We start from the raw sequence: 23,712 nt of genomic DNA, 5'->3' as shown, positions 1-23,712 counted from the left end.
ACGTATTACTCACAAAGGTATTTGTTGAAGATAAGATAGGACATCACTCCAAATTGCTACCACATCAGACTCAGAATCAGCTTTATTGGCCAGCTTTGCGTAAACAAACAAGGAATTTGACCCCGGTTAATCGGTTACACTTTACTTGACAGTGTCGACATAAGAGTGACATGACACTGTCATGAACGTGTCATAAACAAGTCATAAACGTTTAGGATATAACGCTTCTGTTATTAAAGTGCCCATATTATGACTGTTGTTGTCCCTGTCAAGTCTTGTTGTCCCTGTCAAGGTTGCCATGGTTGTGGACACCTCAACAGGCACAGGCAAGATACAATTGCAATGGGGCGAGGGGGGTTCACAAGAGAGCTGTAATAGTTAACATATTGAGGATCAATTCGTTTTAAATAACCCCCCTATTAATGTGCAATGAGCCACTTAAGGTGCTGAGTTGACACGCTGGAACGTTCTGTAGTGCATGATGAATTAGCCAAGAAGGCTCGCATATGCCAGACTGAGTTAGTTGGAGAGGATTGATGACCACACCATGGACACAGGGTCACTTTAGGCCTGTTTTAAGATAATCTTTTGGCATCCTTACGTGCATGTGTGAGTCTGTGTGTGAGCGAGAGAAAGACAGAGAGAGAAATAGGAAGAGAGACAGAGAGAGGGTGAAAGAAGGAGGACAAGAGAAAAAGAGAGAGGACAATAATATTTGTATTTCCTTGATAGTTTTTCTTTGGTGATGTTATACACTCTGGGTGTATGAGAGAGAGAGAGAGAGAGAGAGAGAGAGAGAGAGAAATTGTGTGTGGATTTCTCACCAGCTTTGCATTGCAATACATCACCACTCAGCCAATTCAAACACATTCAAATTAAATATGTGTATGTTTTGAGTGCTGCGCCATATTCAGAGATATGGATGTTTCCACTGCATTCTTGTAGGAGGAATGTGGCGGAGGAACCTCACCACAGATCAACACTAACTGAGAACATTCAATCTACCTGTCTCTATAGAGGCAAGTCTGGTGAACATCAGTCTAAGCAAAGCCATAGAACTACTGTACTGTACCTTGTGAACCTTCTGCTGAACTTCCGTTTAGAACCATATTAAAACCAGACCACATCCAACCCAAAAGAGTTCTGAAGTCTGCCGCTGCTCGGGGACGAATTTCACAAGGTCATCCCTTTTAGACAAAACAACAAATTTCAAGCACACCACCATCAATATTAAAAACTGGATGCTAATTGATGCTTGTTATTTTATAGTATCAAGTGGCTTTAGCAGTTTTCCTAATCAATTACTGAGGCACATGGTCCAAGCCAAGCTAATTTTAAAGTTAAGTCATTTATTTATATTGCACATTTAAAAAAGACAGGGGTTGAGTCAAAGTGCTGAACAAACACAAAGAAAAGGTTGTCTAATAAGTCATAACAATAAGGCCATCTACACAAAGCCCATACATCTACACACATCTACACAAAGGCCATACATCTACACAAAGACCATACATCTACACACATCTACACAAAGGCCATACATCTACACACATCTACACAAAGGCCATACATCTACACAAAGACCATACATCTACACAAAGCCCATACATCTACACAAAGGCCATACATCTACACAAAGGCCATACATCTACAATAAGACCATACATCTACACAAAGACCATACATCTACACAAAGACCATACATCTACACAAAGGCCATACATCTACAATAAGACCATCTACACAAAGGCCATACATCTACACAAAGGCCATACATCTACACAAAGGCCATACATCTACACAAACTAAGTGTGATTATTCGTAGCAAGACAGCATTAGTAGCGGTGACAAGAAAATAGATAAGATAAATAAAAATAAATAAGAAAATTAAAACAAGACCAAGACCTGAACATCATACTGTATTAAAAGCTAGTGAAAAAAAATATGTCTTGAGATTGGATTTGAAGGAGGTAATTGTAGGGGAGAATTTGATATGTGGAGGAAGGGTATTCCAGAGCTTTGGAGCAGCTACAGAAAAAGCTCGGTCGCCACGGGTTTTGAGGCGTGTACGTGGGACAGCAAGCAGTAGTTGGTCTTGTGACCTGAGTAACCTGGTAGTAGAGTGTGGGGGCAGAAGTTCAGAGATGTAAGGTGGGGCCAAACCTTTAAGGGCTTTAAAAACAAAAAGTAAAATTTTAAACTCAATCCTGAATTTGACCGGAAGCCAGTGTAGCTGAGCTAAAATTGGTGTTATGTGCTCACTTTTTTTGGTGTTGGTGAGGAGCCTAGCAGCAGCGTTTTGTACCAGCTGGAGTTTGTTTAGATTTTATTGTGACATGCCAATGTACAGAGAATTGCAGTAATCTAAGCGGGAGGAGATGAAGGCATGGACAACGGTTTCAAGATCAGTTGCGGACAGAATGGGTTCAGCTTGGCTATGGTTCTTAATTGACCATTCTTAATTATTCAGGAGTGTCTGAGCAGTGAGTCATCCCTCCACTGCAATTGAGCCTAGAAAAGGAGACGGTTGGGAATATAATGCAGTTTTGGGCAAACGCAAATATCACTGTCTCTGATAAAGTAACTCATGATTAAGAAGACGATATCCAGATGTTCTATCTTTCATTTTTTTCTTATGGCAAAACCCCCTCCTCTCTCTCTCTCTCTCTCTCTCTCTCTCTCTCTGTTCTTCCCTCTTCCCATGACAATAACACAGCCAGGTTAATTAGGCTATTCATCACAGTTCTGTTCCCTATTTAAACTATGAATGCCTGAAAACATGAGTTGTGTGAAGTGACTGAAAGGTTGAAGCCTTGCTTGTGTGTTTAAGTGTGATTCATTGCTGCCAGGATAGTTTCAAGAGAGAGTAGTTTTGACAGTCTCAAAACTCTCACACTCTGTTTTTGGTCTCTATTCTCCCTCTCCCCAAAATGAAACTTCAGACTTGCTTTATATATATATATATATATATATATATATATATAATTTGAACATATAATCAACTAAAATGCATTATTCGTGTTATTGTCCTTGTGCTGTGCCTTCATATATGTCATTAAGTCATTTAAAACAATAACAAGGAACTCTTTTTGAAGTCTATTTTCTGAGTCCCTTGAAATACAAGAGAGGTTTGATTACCTCAACTGCGTAGCGTTTACGCAGCGCGCATGAAGGGATCGGAGACCGTTTACAAGGAGACCGTGCTTGTGGTATGTCACTAGCTTTGCGCAGCTACGGAGGCGGAGTTCAGGACTGGGGTTTTCTAGTGAAACTTTAAGTGACAGCTCAGAGTGTGTGAGTGTGCATGGCTGTGAGCAGCGCCGATACAAGAAAGTGCGGAAACACCGAAGACAAAGCATGCGAGAAGTTTCAACCTGCCTCTGTTCACTTGCTGAGGAATGACAATGGAACTAAACACACCACGACGCTTTGATTCCCGGGCAAGAAATATGAAAAGAAATTCCATGCAGACCTAAAGCGCAATATCTACAGAAATGCAGTTTGAAACGTGCGTAAACTCGCAAGGACGCACATAAAGCATTTTTTTATTACTTCAAAAAAAAAAATGTGCCCAGAAAACAATAACACGGTAGTCACTACCCCGGCAGTCACCAGCGGGACCAGAGTACCAGCCATCCCGATCATCATGTTCATATTCGGCGTGGTTGGTAATGTCATCGCCATCGTGGTGCTTCGCAAGTCAAGAAAGGAGAAGAAAGAGACGACCTTTTACACTCTGGTGTGTGGGCTCGCTGTCACCGACCTGCTCGGCACTCTGCTGGCGAGCCCCGTGACTATCGCGACATATGTGAAGGGAAAGTGGCCCGGTGGAGACGGTGGAGACCCGCTGTGCCAGTACTCAGGCTTCATCCTGCTCTTTTTCTCCTTGGCCGGGCTTGGAATCATCTGTGCCATGTCCATAGAGAGGTATCTTGCAATCAACCACGCGTACTTCTACAGTCACTACGTGGATCAGCGACTCGCCGCCATCACGCTGTTGGGCATCTACTTGTCCAACATTCTGTTTTGTGCGCTCCCAACCATGGGACTCGGACAGGTCAAACTCCAGTACCCAAACACCTGGTGCTTCATTGACTGGCGGACTAATGACTCGACGCACGCCGTCTTCTCCTATATGTATGCCGGCTTCAGCTCGTTGCTCATTCTGGCTACAGTGATCTGTAACTTTATGGTGTGCGGAGCGCTGATTATGATGCACAGGCGCTTTGTGCGAAGGACTTCTCTCGGTACCGATCATGGGCGCATCGCGGAGCTCCGGCGCAGACGAAGTTTCGGGCGCCTGGCAGGGGTTGAGATGCAGATGGTAGTTCTGCTCATCGCGACGTCCGTAGTTGTCCTCATTTGTTCCATACCTTTAGTGGTAAGCATTCTTTCTCTACTCTCTTAATCTTCTTACACTATCGGTTTCTAGCTAGAAAAAACTTTTTTAAATGAACACACGTCCATTGTCGGTTGCGCAATCCATTTTGAAATGTTGAAGAACTTGTATCAGCAGGTAGGCGAATGCTAAATGAACACATTAAGGTTATATCACGCCAGGTCGGAGTTTCGCAATGGCGTAAATTGAGTTAAATTAAATAGGAAATAGGTAATTTTACATTCAATAAATGACAACTAAATTTATGGTGAAACACATGTGCAAGTTTTATACTAAGAAAGTGTTTGACAACAAATAATCTAATGTTAAATTAAACAGTGCACAAATTGGTTTACTGGTGTCGTTGGCGAGCTAAGGAGGACTACACTTATGTTTTTGTTTTATGTGTGTTTAAAATTAAAACATTGATCTGAAATTCTGCATCATACGTCTTAAAAAATCCAAACTGTATATAAAAGCGCCGTGCAACATAAACACAAATACAAAACGAATGCAGCGACTTGCACGATTAAAGCTTCACATTAGTTGTAATCATTAATGTGTAATGACAATGTAAAGATATGGCATATAGTTTATGCAAAAAAACATCAGCAGTAAAAACAAACAGATAAATAGGTTGACTAAATCTCCACAATAAAACGAAACAAGTGGAGACAAGTAATTTCAGCTGCAGGGTAAACCTGTGCAATATTGAGGGGAAAAAAGGCCCAACTACCAAAGAGAGTCCTAGCTTTATCTAGATGACTTCACTGTGGCAACAATAACTTTTCTCTGTGAAAATGTACCAGTTACCCATCCTTCTGATTGTCCTCTGACACCCAAGATTAAAGAACAAACCAGTTTTTCAAAGAAGACATGTTTATGTGGGCCCTACCAAAATCTTTCAATTCTAAATAAAAAAAATACCATGTGCAAGTAAGTGCATGTAGATGACCTCAATGGATGAAATGAATAGATAGGGTACCCAAGAATTTTTTTGTGTTCCAAACCGCTCAAAAGCAAACAAGCAAGTGTGCATCTTTGACCACTTTTCTGTGAAAAGCCCATCATTCCCAAGGTCAATTCAAAATCTCTCACAAGAACCACAGCATGACCAAAATGGGGTTCATTTGTAATAGTTCAGATCTGGTCCAAGCTCAGACAGAAGGGGTTTTTTTTTTCAGTTCACATTTGGTTTTGGGAAATTTGAACCCAGATGGGCAAGCCGTGACCTGATGCTGTTTTGAGCAGTAGAGTATTGTGAGACTGTCAGAAACGCGCTAGCGTGGACAGTGATTGATGTCGCTTACAAGGCGGGGTTCTGTTTAAACTGGCTTCTGTTCAATGCCTGTGTCCTCACTCTAGCGGACTGTGTGTGTGTGTGTGTGTGTGTGTGTGTGTGCGTGTGTGTGTGTGTGAGAGAGAGAAAGAGAAAGAGGTCTGTATGTCTTGAGGTAATGGGTGTTTGCCGACCCCTCTCAAGACACCTGTTATTCTGGTGTTGAATAAACACCAGTGTCCTTATTTTTTCCTCCCTGGCTCTCTGACATCAGATTAGATTAATGGCGGTTAATGACCGCACTGACCCTCTGTCTTCCGTCAGATTAGATTCATGGCGGTTAATGACCGCACTCACCCGCTGTCTTCCGTCTCCCACAGGTGCGTGTGTTTGTCAACCAGCTGTACCGGCCGCCCGTGGAGATGTGCAAAGACAAGAACCCCGATCTTCAAGCCATCCGCATCGCCTCGGTCAACCCCATCCTGGACCCCTGGATCTACATCCTCCTCAGCAAGACCGTCCTGCTTAAGCTGCTGGACAAGATCAAGTGCCTGTTCTGCCGCATCGGTCGCCGCAGCAACGGACACGGGCACGGTCCCAGGAGGCCGCAGGACTTCCGCTGCACTAGCGCGGGGCCCACGTCCTCGGTGGTGTCCCACGACTCGCCCTCACTCGTCTCGAGGGAACTCCGCGACATGGTCAGCACCTCACAGACATACTTGTGCCCGTCGGATGGGGTGGCGCTGACGGGGGGCACGAGTCCCCCCACGGTTGAGCGGATGCTGCTGGGGGGGCAGACCAGCTTGCTCAGCTGCCCCAGACTGGGGCAAGAGAACAGGACACAGGGCACAGGGGTGGGCCTCACTCAGACTGAACAGCTGGCCTTCTGCCCCAAACAGCCCCCCCTACAGGTGACTTTTACTGATGAGACACTCAACCTGCAGGAGAGGAGCATATGAGATGCGCACGCGTATGTGTGTGTGTGTGTGTGTGTGTGTGTGTGTGTGTGTGTGTGTGTTTGGGAGAGGAGGGGTCCTGAAGGATGTTGGGAGGTGATAGTGGGAGCCTACGCTTTTTGTTTCATGAACAAATATAAATATCTGCTGTCGCGAGAGAGAGAGACAGAGAGAGAAAGACAGAGTGTGTGTGTGTGTGTGTGTGTGTGTGTGTGTGTGTGTGTGTGTGCAGAGGAAAATGGAAAGTCATTGACAGTGGGGAAACCCTGAATGTACAACAAAGCCCAGGAGTCTGCTGCCACACATTTGAAGGCGACCTTTGACCTTTGTGGAGGCGAGATGGACGCAAACGATTGCCATGGGAAACTACGCCAGATAGACTGAGCAGGAAAAGGAACCACATCAAGAGCCAAACATGAGTGGAGGAAATCTGGACTTTAATCACAAATTCACAAGAAAGACAAAGACGGATTTCAAACAAATGTTCCTGGCTGACTGCTAAGAGATCCGTTATCTGTCGCTGAAAGTCAGTAAAGTATTAAGCTATTGAGGTTTGCTGACTAATGGTGGCCTGATTAATGCAGGAGAGGACAGATCACAATGAAGTTTGATGTCATGTCAGATTGTTTGTTGTTGTTATTGTTTTTATTTCCTCTTGTGTTCTGTGGTTTGTTTGTTTGTTCGGCTCTAGCCAAAGCAGTGAAGTGGCGTGTTAATGAATCATCGGCGGCCCTGCTGTAGATTCAGTGCTGGTGAGGGCCGGAGCGCATTTGTCAAACTGATACTGCTGACTCAACAACCTCTCACTGACATCAACACATGCAGGACAGAGCTGAATTTCCAATAAAGACAAAGAGTCTGACAGAAAAGCACATGTTGAAACTACGCATTGCCACACACATGAAGCTCAGAGACAGCACGCCCGTGTTCCCAGGAACCGAGTCATTCTGCAGAGACACTGAAAGGGACCGATATATTTACTGCACTTTTGCATCTTTTTCTTAAGGGCCTTTGGTCTAAGCCAGACCCACTGATCAAGTGACCAGGTGTACTTAATGAACGTCCTTAAGAGATAGCTTGTACATATAGCCATGTTGCTGAAAATGTGAAGTGTTTAGTGCAATGGTCTTATTTATTTATGAATGTAAAACAAAATTCTTCTCTGTGAGAAGGTCTGATTAATTGTGCTGGTTTCAGAAAGCTATTAAGAAATCATTTGGATATTATATATAAAAAAAAAAGATAAAGTTACTCAGTCTTGCATAGTTTGGGTCATTGAAATTATGTCATATCACTCAACAGCAACTGAAACTCACACTGGTTGTTCATCAGAGTAACGCGAACATTAATGTGAACGTGAGCGAACATTGATGTGAACGAGAATGAACATTAATGTGAACGTGAGTGAACATTAATGTGAAAGATATTTCCACTGGGTAAAGAAAGGGAATGTAGGTGGCACATAAGCTGGGTCAGACTTCTGCATTCTGCATTCTACAGTGTTAACTGTACTGGCCTTCTACTAGTGACTGAAGCCACTTTATTCTACGTTGTGAGTGTAACAGGTAATTTAGTTGTTTGTTATCCAATGATTGCTGCTTTTGCCATTCTACATGTTGATTATTGAATCATGTTGCAATTTTCCTCCAACTGAATTGAAATCGCCACTTGTTTTTGGGGAAAAATAAACCTTAAATGAAGAAACACAAACCCTTTTGTCTGGACATTTTTTTTGTTTTTTGTTTTTTGTTTTGTTTTAAAAGATGATTTAGCACCTGGCCTAAACCAGAGTGAGCACAGGAGCCTCGTAGAAAGGAACTGCTGGGTGAGACAACGACCCCATGTGCTAGATAGATAGATAGATAGATAGATAGATAGATAGATACTTTATTGATCCCCAGGGGAAATTCAAGGTCTCAGCAGCATACATACAACACAAACACATTCTTTAACAGCAGAAAGAGTAATTAAAGTATATAATATTAAAACACAACTAAGCAGTAAGGACAGTAGAAGATAAAGAATATGCTAAATATACTAAAATACAAATTATACTAACACTTAATACAATATATAAAAATATACTAAAATACAAATTACAAATTACAAAAACACAAATTATACTAACTAACACTTAAGCTAAATCAATTCTAAAAACAGTATCCACATAGTGGTTACTGTTTATAGTGATTAATAAGTGATTAATAAATCAGAGGCGCTTGCAATGACTGAGGCAGGGACTGAGCCTGTGATTCTCTGTGCATAGCAAGGTATGGTAAGGTGCTCTAAGGTGCTCTGTGTGAATGAGTGTCATGGTGGTAGTGCAATGGTGATAGTGGCCATGGTGATAGTGCAAATGAGTAAGTCAACAGTGCAGAAATAAAGTAAAGTCTATATATTGTGCTGTTTGACATAATAATAAATAATAATAATAATAATAATAATTTTATTTGTTACATAGCGCCTTTCAAAGCACCCAAGGTCACTTTATAAATTTTTTCCACAAAAATAAGTCACCCTGAAAGGCATATATGATTATAACTGTCTCACTGATTTGCATTATGCACACTCAATTCTCATGGTATCTGCTAGACAAGTACCAAAACATGATTAGTTCATAGATTTCACATGTACATATACATTTTATACAACCCCACCCCCATCTTGCCTGTTTATAATTCTGAGAAATTCTTGAATTGTGTGCATGTGTGCATGTACATGTTTATGTTTATGTGTGTGTGTGTGTGTGTGTGTGTGTGTGCGTGCTTGTGCTTGTGTGTGTGCCTGTGCATGTGCCTGTGTGTGTGTGCATGTGCATGCATGCGTACATATGTCTACTGTGTGAGTATGTGTCATACGTATGATTACTGTGAATGTATGTGTGTGCGTGTGTATCTGTTTATGCACGTGTGCATATGGAATGGGTTAACATGACCCCTGGAGGCAAACATATGCAACAAATTGGTCATCCTAGGCCCTACGGTTCTCAAGATATTCACAGAAAACTCTGTTGGTGTATGGTCACTAAATGTACAAATAAATTATTTTATTGTAAGGCCCCCCATGAACGAAAGTCCACGAAACTTGGCATGCATTTGGAGGGTGTCATAATGATCCTACACTTTCAATTTCGTGCAGTGCCCCCATAAGACCAACATACAAAAAAAAGGTGGATCTCCTAGGCCCTACGGTTCTCGAGATATTCCCAGAAAACTGTCTCCGGCCACCTACAGGCCAGTTAGTGTATAGTAACATAAATTAATTTATTGTGTGGCCCCCCATGAATAGAATTCCGCGAAACTTGGCGTGCATTCAGACGGTGTCATAATGATCCTACACTTCCAATTTCATTGCAGTTTTTGACTATGTTAGGTCACAGATACCTCGCGATTACAACACCTCATTTTTACTTTTTGTGTTTAACTAGGTGGCTATACATGAAATGAGTGGTTATGGAATGGGTTGACATGGCCCTTTGAGATCAACATACAAAAAAAAATGGTCCTCCTAAACCCTACGGTTTTCGAGATATTCACAGAAAACTGTGTCTGCCCTACCCTCCTTTCGGGGCGTCCAGTCCAGCGGGGGGGCTACAGATCAAAATGAAAACAGGAGGTTCCATGCTATCCATGTGGGGTTACATGCCCACCAAGTTTCGTGTACCCCGGTCTTACAGTGTTGACGGAAATTTGGACATGCGAAAAAGAAAAAAAAAAAAATCTGACTAAACCTATATGACCGCTGCTTCGCTGTGCGGCGGTCATAATAATCAGCACACACTAGACAAACGCATAAGGCAAAAAATGCCGGACGGAGCGGCGTAGTCGCCAGCGTTCCCGTGACCATGGGGAATACACCTACAGACTTCTTCACTGATGCGATGCATCAAACCGGAAAAACTGCCTCCAGATTGCTTACCTTGACCCAGGCCCCTGCAGATGGATTATGCATGCACAGAGAGGTACAGTACTTCTTTCATCAGTCTTCATGAATGGCCAAGTAAAGAATCCCTCCACTAATCTAAGAACCCTCTCTTGAGTTATACATGCCTTGTACAATTTAGACAGAAATGTGGAAAAAAAATTGCCAGCACAACTATCATGTGAAATGTTCCAATTTACAATAGAAAATAACTGCAATACTAAAATTTGAATATACATTATAGCTACATAAATATATATGCTATATAATGCAAAACTACTGTACATATATTAGTTTATTTAAGTTTATTTAACAGCAAAACTATTACTGTGCCTGACATTCTTCTTTTTGCATTTGGCTACTGGAGATGCTCCCACACAGTGCTATCATCAATTGAGTCTCTTATATATACAGTACACATCCAACATCATCAGTACAGCCTATGGTGTTAATCAACAACTGTACATGTGAATCAGGACATCCTCAACAGACAAAGTATGTGCCGTTTGTCTTTCAATTTGGGAACGTGCGCACATCCAAATTAAGGTGCAGGAGCCAAAAGTCCAAGATCCAGTAACAAAGAAGGTCCGCACATTTGCTCTCCGTTTATTTTCTTTTATTTGACTTCAATCCCCACACACACCATTTGTCTTTCAAGCCATGCTGTTTTTCATTCATGACACACACACACACACACACACACTGAGATCACAGAAATGAGCTGAGCACTCGCATTCATCAGAAGTAAATAAGACTGCAAATGTAATCTCACAAAGCCAGAGATGTTTTCCATTCATCTTGGCAGTCTACTTTGTCTTTTATTCAGATACTTTTGTGACATTGAAAGTAATACCATGGACCTATAAATTTAGCAGTAGCTGTTGGTTGAAAGTTGAGTGAAGCACTTCCTTGTTGGTAATGGTTTTAGTTGTACAAACATTATTAAACATAATTTGAAATTGCTTTTCAAAATCCTTATATACTTTTAGAAGACATTTTCAAATGGCCTTTCAAAAATCCTATTATGTTTTTAGAAGACATTTTCCTTCAAGGCACTTAACTAGCGTGGTGGTGTGCGTCACAAGCAATGTGCTAAGCAGACCGATATAAATGTCATGACTACAATATGTGTCAGATCTACAGATAAAAAAAGCAAGCTGAAAACTCAAGAGTCACAACAGAGCGTATGGTGTAGTTATTTATCTATTACTGGTTCATCTCATAGTGGTTATCTCATACCCGCCTTATCCCTCTGAATGTATGTGTAGCTGTCATAATTGTTTTAATTTCTGTTAAAGCCTCTTTTGTTGTTTTCATGCTGTTTTCTATTTGTTTGTGAGGTGTTTTATGTGCTGCAGAACAGGAACCTGATGTGAACCCGTTCTAACTGAGCCAGGCCCGTTTAACTGTGACCGTAATGTGGCCGTTAATCCTTTCCTGTATAATAAAATGCGATGAAATGAGATTACTTCTCTCAGTCTCATTGGCTGGGCTGCAGAGAGAGGAGAGGTGCCCCCCTGAGGTCAGTGGATCTCCTGGCGCTGAAGCACAGCCCAGCCAGGACTGCTGCCAGATCTGGCTCTGATCTGGCCCTGTCTCGGCCCGGATCCGGCAGAGGGATTAAAGAGGTGAGCACGCGTTTAACACTGGTAGGCACACTTAGATGGTCCATCACCACGGTGACTGATGATGACAGGCCATAAACCTGGAGACAGACAGATATCCCATAATGCAATCATGGCACATACCCCGCGCGTCATTGTAGCTAGCCACTAGGCATCCACATAAATCATCAATACCGGCGCTAATAATAACAGACTAATTTGGTCATGAGGAACCACCCTTCAACAATGCCCTATAATGACTTATCTGTAGGTGTTTGTTGGATGTGTTGACATATGTGTCTTTTCTCTGTGGAAAACTAGAAAGGGGAACTACAGCACCAATCCATGATCACTCATGGCTTCCTACAACAGGTGCCAGCTTATAAAGCATTCAAGATTATACGAGCGAGTCACAAGGCACCAGCATTTAAGCTCATACAAGAAAGAAAAAGAGCATGTGTGAAATTATACTATTGTTAATAGTAGTAGTAATAATAATAGTAGTAGCAGTAGCAGCGGTATAGCAGTAGTGGAACAAGTGGGTTTGATCCAATGCTTATTGAGTGTGGTGTGAAATGGGCTGGACGGTGTGATTATTACTGTGTGTGTGTGTGTGAGGGAGAGAGTGTGAGAGAGAGAGACAGAGAGACAGGGCGAGAGGCAGAAAGAATTGGTGGAAACTGGAGATACCGGTATGTGATTATGACTGTGTGTGTGTGTGTGTGTGTGTGTGTGACAGAGAGAGAAATAAACAGAAAGGGGGAGAGAGAGGGGAGGAAATGACGGAAATTGGAGGTTCAATGGTACACGCTGCATTATTATGTGATTATGACTGTGTGTGTGTGTGTGTGTGTGTGTGTATGCATGACAGAGAGAAATAGACAGAGAGAAAGAGAGAGAAAGAAGAGAGAGGAGGAAATGGTGGAAATTGGAAGTTCACTGTTACACACCTCAGGAGTCAACAGCCTGGTGTGGGATCATTACGCACACCTGCATGAGGTATGGCAACTGTGTGAGCGAGTGGATCGAATTAACTGTCAGTGATGAATGAGTGTGTGTGTGTGTGTTGAATTAATATGACACAGGGGACTGCCAGTAGTGTGTGTGTGTGTGTGTGTGTGTGTGTGTGTGTGTGTGTGTGTGAGAGAGAGAGAGAGAGAGAGAGAGAGAGAGAGAGAGAGAGAGTGTGTGTGTGTGTGTGTGTGTGTACACACTACTGCATGTCTCACACCATTAACCCCAACGGGGATTCATGTCTCCTGTTCAGCCAGCTTGATCCAGCTGGACCTCACACACACTCTGATCTGATCGCTGGGAAATTGCTTTGGAACATGTTTGTCTCTCCTCTCACACTCACCACTCTCCTCTGACAGAGTCCAATTGCAGACGCAACTCTTTCCTAGAGAAACCAGCAGCACATCTACGGACTGAGGACCACCAACAACCTCACACAGAGAAGGAAATGGATGGTAAAAATGATTTTTCTGACTCAGTCATATCCTGTATTTTTAAAGGTTTTTATTTCATATTTCTTCCATTTGGGTCTTTGTCAGTGTGGTGAAACCAGTTGTTTCTGGTGCAAAAAGGGGCAGGGAGGGTCCACCATGGTGTTTACATTTCATTAAAACATGTTTTCTCAAAGAACATCAGGAACCTGAATGACAGCTTTGTGTATAGACCTTATTAATGTACACAATGCTCACAATGAATGCACCAAAAATGCAATCACAACATGCTGATACCCATCTAAGGTCAGCGTCCCGTTTCCATGATTCGGACCACAACTGAGCATCACCCTGAAGCAGAGGAGCCTGGACCGAAGCTGAGTATGGACTGAAGCTGAGTATGGACTGAAGCTGAGCATGGACCGAAGCTGAGCATGGACCGAAACTGAGCATGGATGGAAGCTGAGCATGGATGGAAGCTATTAAAGCCTGAATGAAAGCTATTAAAGCCTGGACGGAAGCTGCTGCTACTGGTGGATTGGACAGCACATCTCCTCGAGCAGAGCAGAACACACGAGCAGAAGTGTGTCGAGAGGAAGTCTTAATTTTCTCATATTCTCAATGACTTTAACCTCTCAGAGCCCTCTCTCTCTCTGTGTGTGTGTGTGTGTGTGTGTGTGTGTGTGTGTGTGTGTGTGTGTGTGTGTGTGTGTCTCCCTCACTGCTCCGCTCAGCTCAGCTAAGAATGACTCTGTGTGTGTGTGTGTGTGTGTGTGTGTGTGTGTGTGTGTGTGTGTGTGTGTGTGTGTGTGTGTGTGTGTGTGTGCCATCCATCCCCTGTGCATTAGCTAATGGTTTCAGAAATGACAGGATGTCCCATGCATCCGATACACTCATCAAAACTGGCCGCGGCTTGCCTGAAAACATCAGCTCTTGCCGAAAAAAACATTTATGACATTGATGGAGATGGAGAGGGAGAGAGGAGCTTCTAAATGGGATGTGAGTGGGATTCAGTTGCCCCTCTTTAACTGGAGGATGTGGAGGATGGCTTGATAGATGCCTGCTTATGGATCTAGCAGCATTTCCAGGTCCTTGGAGGGGTCTCAGATGATGCCTTGAATAAGGGAATTCTGGGATTCGATGTTAGTCAGAACGGGTGGGTGGGAGAATGACTTTGCCATGGAGGCCAACATAAACACTCCTGGTGGAAAAGAATTATGCCTCGTCAGAGGTACATTAGTGCTTCTCTTCTCATGTAGCTCAAAGAGGACACCAGTGTGACCGAGCCAAGGACATATTTTACGTCTGAGGACAAAGACGTGTCACTGCTGAGGATTTCAAACAAATAGGTTTTCCAGTGAGGAGCTTTGACTTTTTTTTTTTATACAGAGAGAACTCAATCAAATCAGGAACTCTGACCGGGAGGGAGCACTTCTCCAGAGAAAGAAAACAGAGCAAAACAAAAGAAGAGGCCAACCCTGACCAATCAGCCTTGACATTTCAACAAGCAGGTACATGACTTAGCTATCAGGCTTGAGTACATCAATTAGATTTAGGCCAAAACTAAAAATTATAATCTCATCTGTACATTATCAATAGATTTCAAAAAACAAACAAAAGAACACAAAACACGAAACCCCGACAGTTTGGGTTGTGCTTGTCTACAATCCCCTCGCTTTCACAAAGTCACTGTGCGACGTACAGGGTGGTCTGTCAGAGTCCTCCCGCACTGTTTCTATGGTTACGCTTTGTGCGGCCACCACCACTGCCGTCCTCTGGAGCTCCTCGTACTTCTTCTGGCGCTCGGCGACCGCGGTGCACGCGGCAATCACCTCGTCGCTCTCGAAGTCGTCGTAGTCCTGCTGCAGCTCCGGGGCGTTGTCTAGGAGACGGCGTGCCTCCTGCTCCTGGTTGAGGACGCTCTGGGCGTTGCGTTTCTGGTCGCGGAGCTTCCGTGCCCATGACAGGTCCTCCTCCCAAAGGGGGCGCTCACACGGACTCAGGTGCACGGCCACCTGGAATGACCGGGTCGCCTGCGGAGGGGAGGAGAGCAACATAAATACACACATACATATGTATCTAAAACACACACACACACACACACACACACACACACACACATATATTTACACACACATATACACACATACACACACTCATGTGAACAGCCACCTGGAATGGCCAGATCACCTGGGAAGGGGAGGAAGAGAGCAACATACACACACACACACACACACACAGTTTCTCTTTCACACACACAAGCACACGCACACACACCAGATAGCCAGAGCCGTTGACACCCATGGTCCCACATTTGAGCTCTGAACCGTTCTGTTCTGAATGTGGTTCACTCACGGTTTAGCTCTATTGAGCAACAACAAACCTATACTGGGGTTGATGCACTGACATCAATACAAATCCAATGATTTAGTATTTCAGCACACATACCGACAGACATAAACACACACACACACACACACAGGGGAGACAGATACAGGGGAGAGTTATGTGCAGAACATATTCAGCAGCAGCAGGGGAGGATCAGGAAACTATGACTGCGTCATATACTCAATGCAGACTGATTGGAGATATTTCCTCCCTCAGATATTTTTAAACGATGGCTCATTCTTGAGCAATCCATCCAGTAGCCCAAAGGTCTTTGACAGACAGACAAAGAGTAATAGCATTTCTTCCATTTTGCTTCTCGTATAGCGTATAGCCCTGGAAAAGCTAACACTCTCTGGGTTTATTTTCCGCAAGAGAAAAGTTAACTTTACCAACTCTTCACTACACTCACAGAATGTCATCTTCATTAAAACATATTTTTATGATAATTCAGAAAATAGTGTGAAAATGCCGCATGATTCTCTCTCGGTCTCGCTCCACCTTCTAGCGTAAGTATGAATCCTAATGTGCCAAATGTCAAATGTCAAGTTCGGCCTTAATTAGCAGTTTAAATGTTGAAGTCAGTCGTAACTTACAACTCTAGCCTCACACCCTGTGGCATTCTTAGAAGTGCCTGTGCTGTTAACGCGTCAGCCTCGTCGTCTTTGAGCGTGTCCGTAAAAAAGACAACATGCTTCAGAGACTCGTTAAGGCATCTCTGATGGAAGTCATGGGAAAGGCTATTTATAATCATTAATTATACATTATGTGCTTGGAGCAGCAGAAAAAGGCAATTACGGTGGGCTTTATGCACTTGCCTCCACTCCTCATCAATCTGCGTGAGACACGGCATCGATTTCAAGACGGAGGAGCCAGCGACGGCTTTATGAAGTCACAACACACACACTGATATAAACACGCGAGGATGCACACATGTGCACAGACACACATTCGCACTGGCGCAGGTATGCACAGGTACACACACGTAAACACACACACACACACAACACACACACACACACACACACACAACCACACACACACACACACACACACACACACACACACACACACACACACACACACACACACACACACACACTTTCCCAACATTCTAGGGGCCAGATGGAAAAGAGATTATTAATTTCATTGTCGCGTGACGGGAGAAGTCGTGAGAGGGACACTATCCAATCTATTCAGCAGTGTTCTAAAATAAAAGAGAGCAACTCAATACCAACGTCCCTGTTGGTATCCTATAAATACACACCATATCTCTGGCTCTCATCTCCGCAAGACTCACTGGTGAGTGTCGTCTCGGAGGCCCCCACAACCATGATGTGACGTGAGTCACCCGCTGCCAGACAACAAATGATGTAAGCAATATGTTTCAGCGCGAGACGCGTCCAGGGGAAAACCATTAGGGGTAACAGATATCTTTAATATCAGCCAGGGTCAGAGGGCTGGACTGTGTAGATTTTTTCTTCAGGAGGATGAAAAGCCAAAACAATCGCCCTGCTGAGGGGCTGAGAATGCACCTAGCACCGTGTGTGTGTGTGTGTGTGTGTGTGTGGCTGTGTGTGTGTGTGTACTGCACATCTGGATACAAGAGTACGGTGAACTTGGCTTTAGAGTGGGGTCGGAACAATGGGAGAGTCTGAAGGTTTAACTGAATCCCGTGGATTGTGTGACAAAGCTGAGTGTCGGGGCTGCAGCCCAGAGAGGAACATGCTTCCCTTGTTTTTATTGGGGGCCAGACATGTGGTGCCATTCTCAACTCAGAAAGTTACGTCTGGTCCCATGAGGTTGACAATCAACTTGATGCGTGTCCTCACATTGGCCTTTACATTGGCCTAACGTTACCCAATCTGCAGGCCAAACTGTGGTCAACTGACATCCCAAAAGCAACATGCCTTGAAGTTCGACCAGCCAGAACTGCTAATTTACTTGATGACTGTCTTTGATCAGACAATAACACAATGAATCATTGTACTGTCACATGTCGAATACAACACGTCTGGCCAAATAAGATGTACATACACCAGCACACAGATACCCTGGGTCAAACAGGTTCTAGCACGCTTAATAAAAATGTGCAAATCTTTTATTGCAAACATTCCACATCTGTGATGGTGTAGTGGGCTCAGGCATTTGTGGCATACCCCTGGTCATAATTCTCCCCGAAGAGCCCAAGGTAGTCCCAAGACGTGAGGCCAAGGCTGCAATCCAGATAAGCCAGCGCTTGGCCACCTGCTACCTGGTCCACTCACATGAATGCCATGCTACCTAGTCTGCTCATTTGTGTGTGTGTGTGTGCCCTGCTACCTAGTCTGCTAGCATGTGCACCCTGCTACCTAGTCTGCTAGCATCTGCTAGCATGTGCGCCCTGCTACCTAGTCTGCTAGCATGTTCACCCTGCTACCTAGTCTGCTAGCATGTGCACCCTGCTACCTAGTCTGCTAGTATGTGCAGTGCACCCTGCTACCTAGTCTGCTAGTATGTGCACCCTGCTACCTAGTCTGCTAGCATGTGCGCCCTGCTACCTAGTCTGCTAGCATGTGCACCCTGCTACCTAGTCTGCTAGTATGTGCACCCTGCTACCTAGTCTGCTAGTATGTGCACCCTGCTACCTAGTCTGCTAGTATGTGCACCCTGCTACCTAGTCTGCTAGTATGTGCAGTGCACCCTGCTACCTAGTCTGCTAGTATGTGCACCCTGCTACCTAGTCTGCTAGTATGTGCACCCTGCTACATAGTCTGCTTGTATGAGCGCCTGGGTGCCCTGCTCTTTAGCGCTCAACACCCTGCTACCTAGTCCACTCGTATGTGCTGCCCGCTCTGCTCTTTCACAAGCTCTGGCCTCCACCCCTGCTGCGCACGCAGAAAAAGCCGATCAGATATCGGCCTTGTGAGAGACACGCTATCCCAAAGTCTGTCAAACAGCCGCAGAGCCAGGGATCTGTCGCACGTCAAGCGGGAAATGTTTAATGAGAAATAAAAAGGGGATTGTGGGTAGTTTAAGAGCAGTGCTCGTCCAGGGCAGCAATGGCTTTAGCAGAGACAGGGGGGGGGGGGGGGGGGGGGTGAAAGAGAGATGACAAAGAGAGAGGAAGGGAGGAATAAATATAGTAAGACAAGGAGAGAAAGGAAGACAGACTGAGAGAGGGAAAAAGAGAGAGATATGTAGACAGGAGAGGGAAAGAGAAGGACAGGAAGGGAACAAGAAAGAGGGAGAGGACAAAATGAGAAGGAGAGAGGGAGGGAGAGAGAGGGAGAAGGAAAAAGAGAGAACGAGAAGGAAGCACAGAGAAAGAGAGAGAGAGAGGGAGAGAGAGAAAATAAGGAAGAGAAAGGGAGAGAAACAGAATAAAAAGGACAGGGAGAGAGAGAGAGAAAGAGAAAGAGAGAGAGAAAAAGAGAGAGAGAAAGAGAAAGAGAGTGGGGGGGAGGGGGGATAAAGCGAGCATTAGGAAAGTTTACACAAGCGTTCCTGCATCGTGCTCTGCAACCTCGCCCAGTATGCTGAGACAGACGACGGAATGTGCGTATACTGGGCATTAACAGCAGACCCTCGATTATACACACAACCTTTACTACTCCCTATACACACACACACACACACACACACACACACACACACACACACACACACACATTATAAACACACACACACACTACACACAACCTTTACTGCTCCCAGTAAAACTTTTACAAGAGGCTCCGCACGATCACAGAAAACACAGACTTTATAAACTCCAAGCTGTTCACTAAATAACAGTGAAACATACAGTAAGAATGTATATTTAAGAGTGAAGAGTGAGATCACTGCTCTGTTAACGGTCATCATAAAATAAAGTGTCCGAACGCACTTTAAAGGATGCCTACTCTTACTAAAGGATGCCTACTTAGGGCAGCCGTGGCCTACTGGTTAGCGCTTCGGACTTGTAACCGGAGGGTTGCCGGTTCGAACCCCAACCGGTAGGCCACGGCTGAAGTGCCCTTGATGCAAGGCACCTAACCCCTCACTGCCCCCCTCTGAGTCAGCCAGTTGTTGTTGTTGCAGGCAGCTCACTGCGCTGGGATTAGTGTGTGCTTCACCTCACTGTGTGTTCACTGTGTGCAGTGTGTTTCACTAATTCACGGATTGGGATAAATGCAGAGACCAAATTTCATCAAAAGAGTATATATACTTATACTCTTGTTTAAAAACAACCTCTGGAGCCAGACACCTGAGGCCAGAATTTTCTAGAAAGCTCGGAGAGGTTAGGAGATGCATGCACAGTCACACAGAACGGCGACGAGACTCAGCACGTCAGACCCAGAATAGAAAGGCATGTGTGCGTATACATGTGTTTGTGTGTGTATATATGTGTGTGTGTGTGTGTCTCCCAGAATGCCCATTATGTGCTGCGAGTTGTTGGGCTGTGTTCTGTAGCGCCCGAGGGCTCGGCTCGGCTCAGGGACCTGCTCTGGCTGGCACCCCGCCGCATACTGCAGCTTTCCAGCCCGCCCGCCCGCCATCAGTCACTCACCACAAGGCTTCTCCCTTTCCTTTCTTGTTTTCTTATCTTATTTTCCTCCTCCCTTTCAATAGTGGTTGACTCTTACCATCAGCTCAAACTCTCTCTCTCTCTCTCTCTCTCTCTCTCAACCTCCCTCCGCCTCTGTCTCTCCCACTCTCCTTCCCCCTGGAGAGCAGGTCGTAGCATGTGTGGAGTGGCAGCACTCATTCTAAGTACTCTTCCATGCCGCTAGGCTGGGCTAGGCAGGGCTGGGCTTTGACATGATCCCTTACTGTACGTACACACCGCCACCGACTTGAGCTTCCAAAGAAGCTCTGGTCGCCCTGTCAAGGACGCTTGTCAAAAAAGTCCAGGGAAGCTTTGGAAGCTTTGGCCGCTCTGACGTGACAGCATTTTACGTTCGATCATGTTCTATCTTAACACTTCCGTCTATTCGATTGGTTTCTGGCCGTTGGTTGCTGAACTGCGTCATAGCTCATTACCATAAAGTTGACTGACTTTCAACTTTCTGCTTGACGCTCAAGACGCCCAAAACGTGACGCCGACGGATTTGCCGCTTCTGGCAGCTGAGAGAAGCCGGCTTCCACTGAAAATGAATGACTTCCTGAATCTTTGGAAGCTCAAGTCGTCGGCGGTGTGTACGTATAGTTATATATCTCACAGGAGCAGAAGCAACTGACAGCTGTTTAACGCACACACAGAGTGTAGAGATCCCAGCGACAGCTCAGAGAGGCAGAGTTAGTGGGGAGACCTTGTGATGGCGAGAATAAAACAGAGAGAGAACATGAAAGAGAGATAGAGGAAGAAAGAAGAAGGGGGGGGTAAACGTGAAGTCCTAGCAACAAGTGTCGCTCGATTAAAATAAGGGAATCTGGCAATTGGGAAGCACCTGAGGTACAGTATATACACAGCAACTCAGCACCCGGCTTACATTACAACTAACAAACATCAGCAACCTGGCTAACATTTCAGCTAACAAACATCTATCTGTTAAATAGTTCCTGAGTACTAAATTCAGATTAAGTGCTCAGAACTCCTAAGATGAAAAAGTGAAATACCATTTAGTCATTGAAGGGATTAGTGACAAGAGACCATGGGATGTTAATGTTTAAGCGATTACAGAAGAAATAACCACTGACAATGCCAAACAACACACATCAAAGTTTGTTTATGTTTATGGTATTTGGCAGACGCTTTCGTCCAAAGCAACTTACAGTATATTAACACTAATTATTAGTAAAAACAAGATTAAAATAAAGTTGAAATGTCTACATTAAGTATGATTTAATAATAGTATTAATAGCAACAATGACCAATAACTATTACCATACCATGCCATGTCAAGAGCAAAGGTATAACTATAGAGAACATGTGTGATGAGTGACTGCACTAGCAGAAGCAGTAAAACTACACGCCATAGGCCTACACAATAAAAAAAAAAAAAAATTCACACTATAACATTCTAATCAATACTGTGTCTGTCTTTATGTTTATGGTATTTGACAGATGTTTTTGTCCAAAGCAACTTATAGTAAGCCTATATAAACACTACATCAGTAATAAATAATAGTTTCAACTAGACATACCGCATAATGGTACAAAATATGACCGACACTCAGTCCTGTACATCCTCTCCGCGAAAATAAATCATGCCTTTGGGTTGGTGATTTAGAGCTTAAGCCAGCACCACTCAAGTAAGAGGCATGTGCAGGAGCTGACGAAGCTGCAGGAGCGTCTAGGCGACATACCTGCGTTCATGAATCAGACCCCCCCGAGGCCTGTGCAAAGGCCATGGTCTTCTGCCGGAAGACTCTCTTCCTCTTTTGCAATGGAGCCCCTTTTTTTTGCTTACCGGATACTTAAAATGTGTCAAATGGCATGTTGTTGGATTTTACCATAGAGAGAAGGAAAACCCATGAAAAAGAGGAAATGTTAAGAATATCTTCTCCTTCACTTCCTCTGTGTCTGTACAAAACAACATTCTGAAGGAGAAATCAAGAATATATTTGATGTGACCTTTTAACCTCTTTAACTGTTTGACAGCAAAACACACACACACACACACACACACACACACACACACACACACACACACACACACACACACAGAAGGTTAAAAATCAAAATGCTTCTGAACATTTTGAACATACAAGAGTAGGTTCAATAGACCATAGAAATAGATGTCCATAGAAACACAATTTCAAAACCGTGTTTCAGTACACAATAAGCAACTTCTGAATAATCCAAAAACAGTAGATGACTGAGCTAAAATAACATTTTCCTTGTCATTTTATTAGATCATTGTTGAAAGCTCAGAAGCTCTTCCCTTTCCCACACAGAAAACATATGGAGCCGTCCCTTTAATAATTGGGTTTGTGGTAGCACAGATGTTAGCAGTTATAACCCCTCATTACAAAACATTATAAAACATTATTCATTGTTCAGCTTTCAAAGAAAAACTCAAGCGATGTTATGGCCTCATATTTGGGTACATTCGGGTATTCATGTTCACATGATGCTGTAAAAATGTTGCCTGTAGGCTTCTAAGTAACATATAGTAAACAGTAAACCTTTGTGTTGCTATCCATTTCATTCCTGAGCCAAACAAGGGCGTTGGCACTTCAGATGTATTTCGGAATACAGTTTTCTATTTCCGGACATAGCTGTGTGTTGTATTGATTTTAAGTATGATGGTAGACAGTGCATGATGCATCCCTAGCCATGTAAAAGTAAACTTATACTTTTAATGTCAGACATATATAAATTATCCATATTGAGTGCAGAATTGTCGACATTTTGAAAGAAATATAAGTTGAAGAATATTCAAGTTAGCCTACTGAGACTGTCATTCCGTAAATAGAATGGACGGAAGATGAAATCCGGAATGGAAGTAGGTTTCACAAATAAGGTGGAGAGAGACTTTTGCTGTGGTAATGCGTTTGTGTTGCTAAAGGAGACTGTTGCTTGGGTAACTCACCAGCTCCACCTCGCCTAGACTAAGCTGGGCGCGGCCGAGGGTTTGCCACGCCTCCCACCAGTGGGGACGCAGCTTGGCTGCCATCTCTGCCGCCTGCACTGCCGGGAACACCTCATGCAGGATGGACAGAACCTGGGGACACACAAGGGGAGAACATCAATATCATCATCATCATCATCATCATCATCATCACCATCACCATCACAATCATCAGCATCACCAGCATCATCATCATCATCACCACTACC

At 43.9% G+C, this 23,712-nt stretch overlaps 2 protein-coding genes across 2 annotated transcripts in view; one reads left to right on the top strand and one right to left on the bottom strand.

The window, feature by feature from the left end:
- The first annotated feature begins 3,270 nt into the window (after positions 1 to 3,270).
- Positions 3,271 to 8,308, top strand: ptger4b (prostaglandin E receptor 4 (subtype EP4) b). Its single transcript, XM_048259809.1, has 2 exons — positions 3,271 to 4,381; positions 6,038 to 8,308. The coding sequence occupies exons 1-2, from the start codon at positions 3,566 to 3,568 to the stop codon at positions 6,614 to 6,616; spliced, it is 1,395 nt and encodes a 464-aa protein (XP_048115766.1). The 5' UTR covers positions 3,271 to 3,565; the 3' UTR covers positions 6,617 to 8,308.
- Positions 8,309 to 13,636: 5,328 nt separating this feature from the next.
- ttc33 (tetratricopeptide repeat domain 33) overlaps positions 13,637 to 23,712 on the bottom strand; it is a 44,679-nt gene continuing 34,603 nt past the window's right edge. Inside the window, exons 4-5 of the mRNA XM_048258717.1 lie at positions 23,465 to 23,596; positions 13,637 to 15,616 (exon numbers count right to left, since the gene is read on the bottom strand). Coding sequence (XP_048114674.1) covers positions 15,245 to 15,616; positions 23,465 to 23,596 — 504 coding nt within the window. The 3' untranslated portion in view covers positions 13,637 to 15,244. The remainder of the gene's footprint in view (positions 15,617 to 23,464; positions 23,597 to 23,712) is intronic.

The sequence above is a fragment of the Alosa alosa genome, chromosome 12 (assembly GCF_017589495.1).
Source record: "Alosa alosa isolate M-15738 ecotype Scorff River chromosome 12, AALO_Geno_1.1, whole genome shotgun sequence".
Taxonomy (NCBI): domain Eukaryota; kingdom Metazoa; phylum Chordata; class Actinopteri; order Clupeiformes; family Clupeidae; genus Alosa; species Alosa alosa.
The sequence above is the reverse complement of the archived record's forward strand: the minus strand, read 5'-3'. Positions and strand labels throughout refer to the sequence as shown.

What these genes read in the sequence shown, in the direction of transcription:
- ptger4b (XM_048259809.1), top strand. Translation starts at nt 3,566, where the DNA reads ATGTGCCCAGAAAACAATAACACGGTAGTCACTACCCCGGCAGTCACC. An exon ending in TTTGTTCCATACCTTTAGTG is followed by an intron (nt 4,382 to 6,037) that starts GTAAGCATTCTT and finishes CGTCTCCCACAG; the next exon opens with GTGCGTGTGTTTGTCAACCA.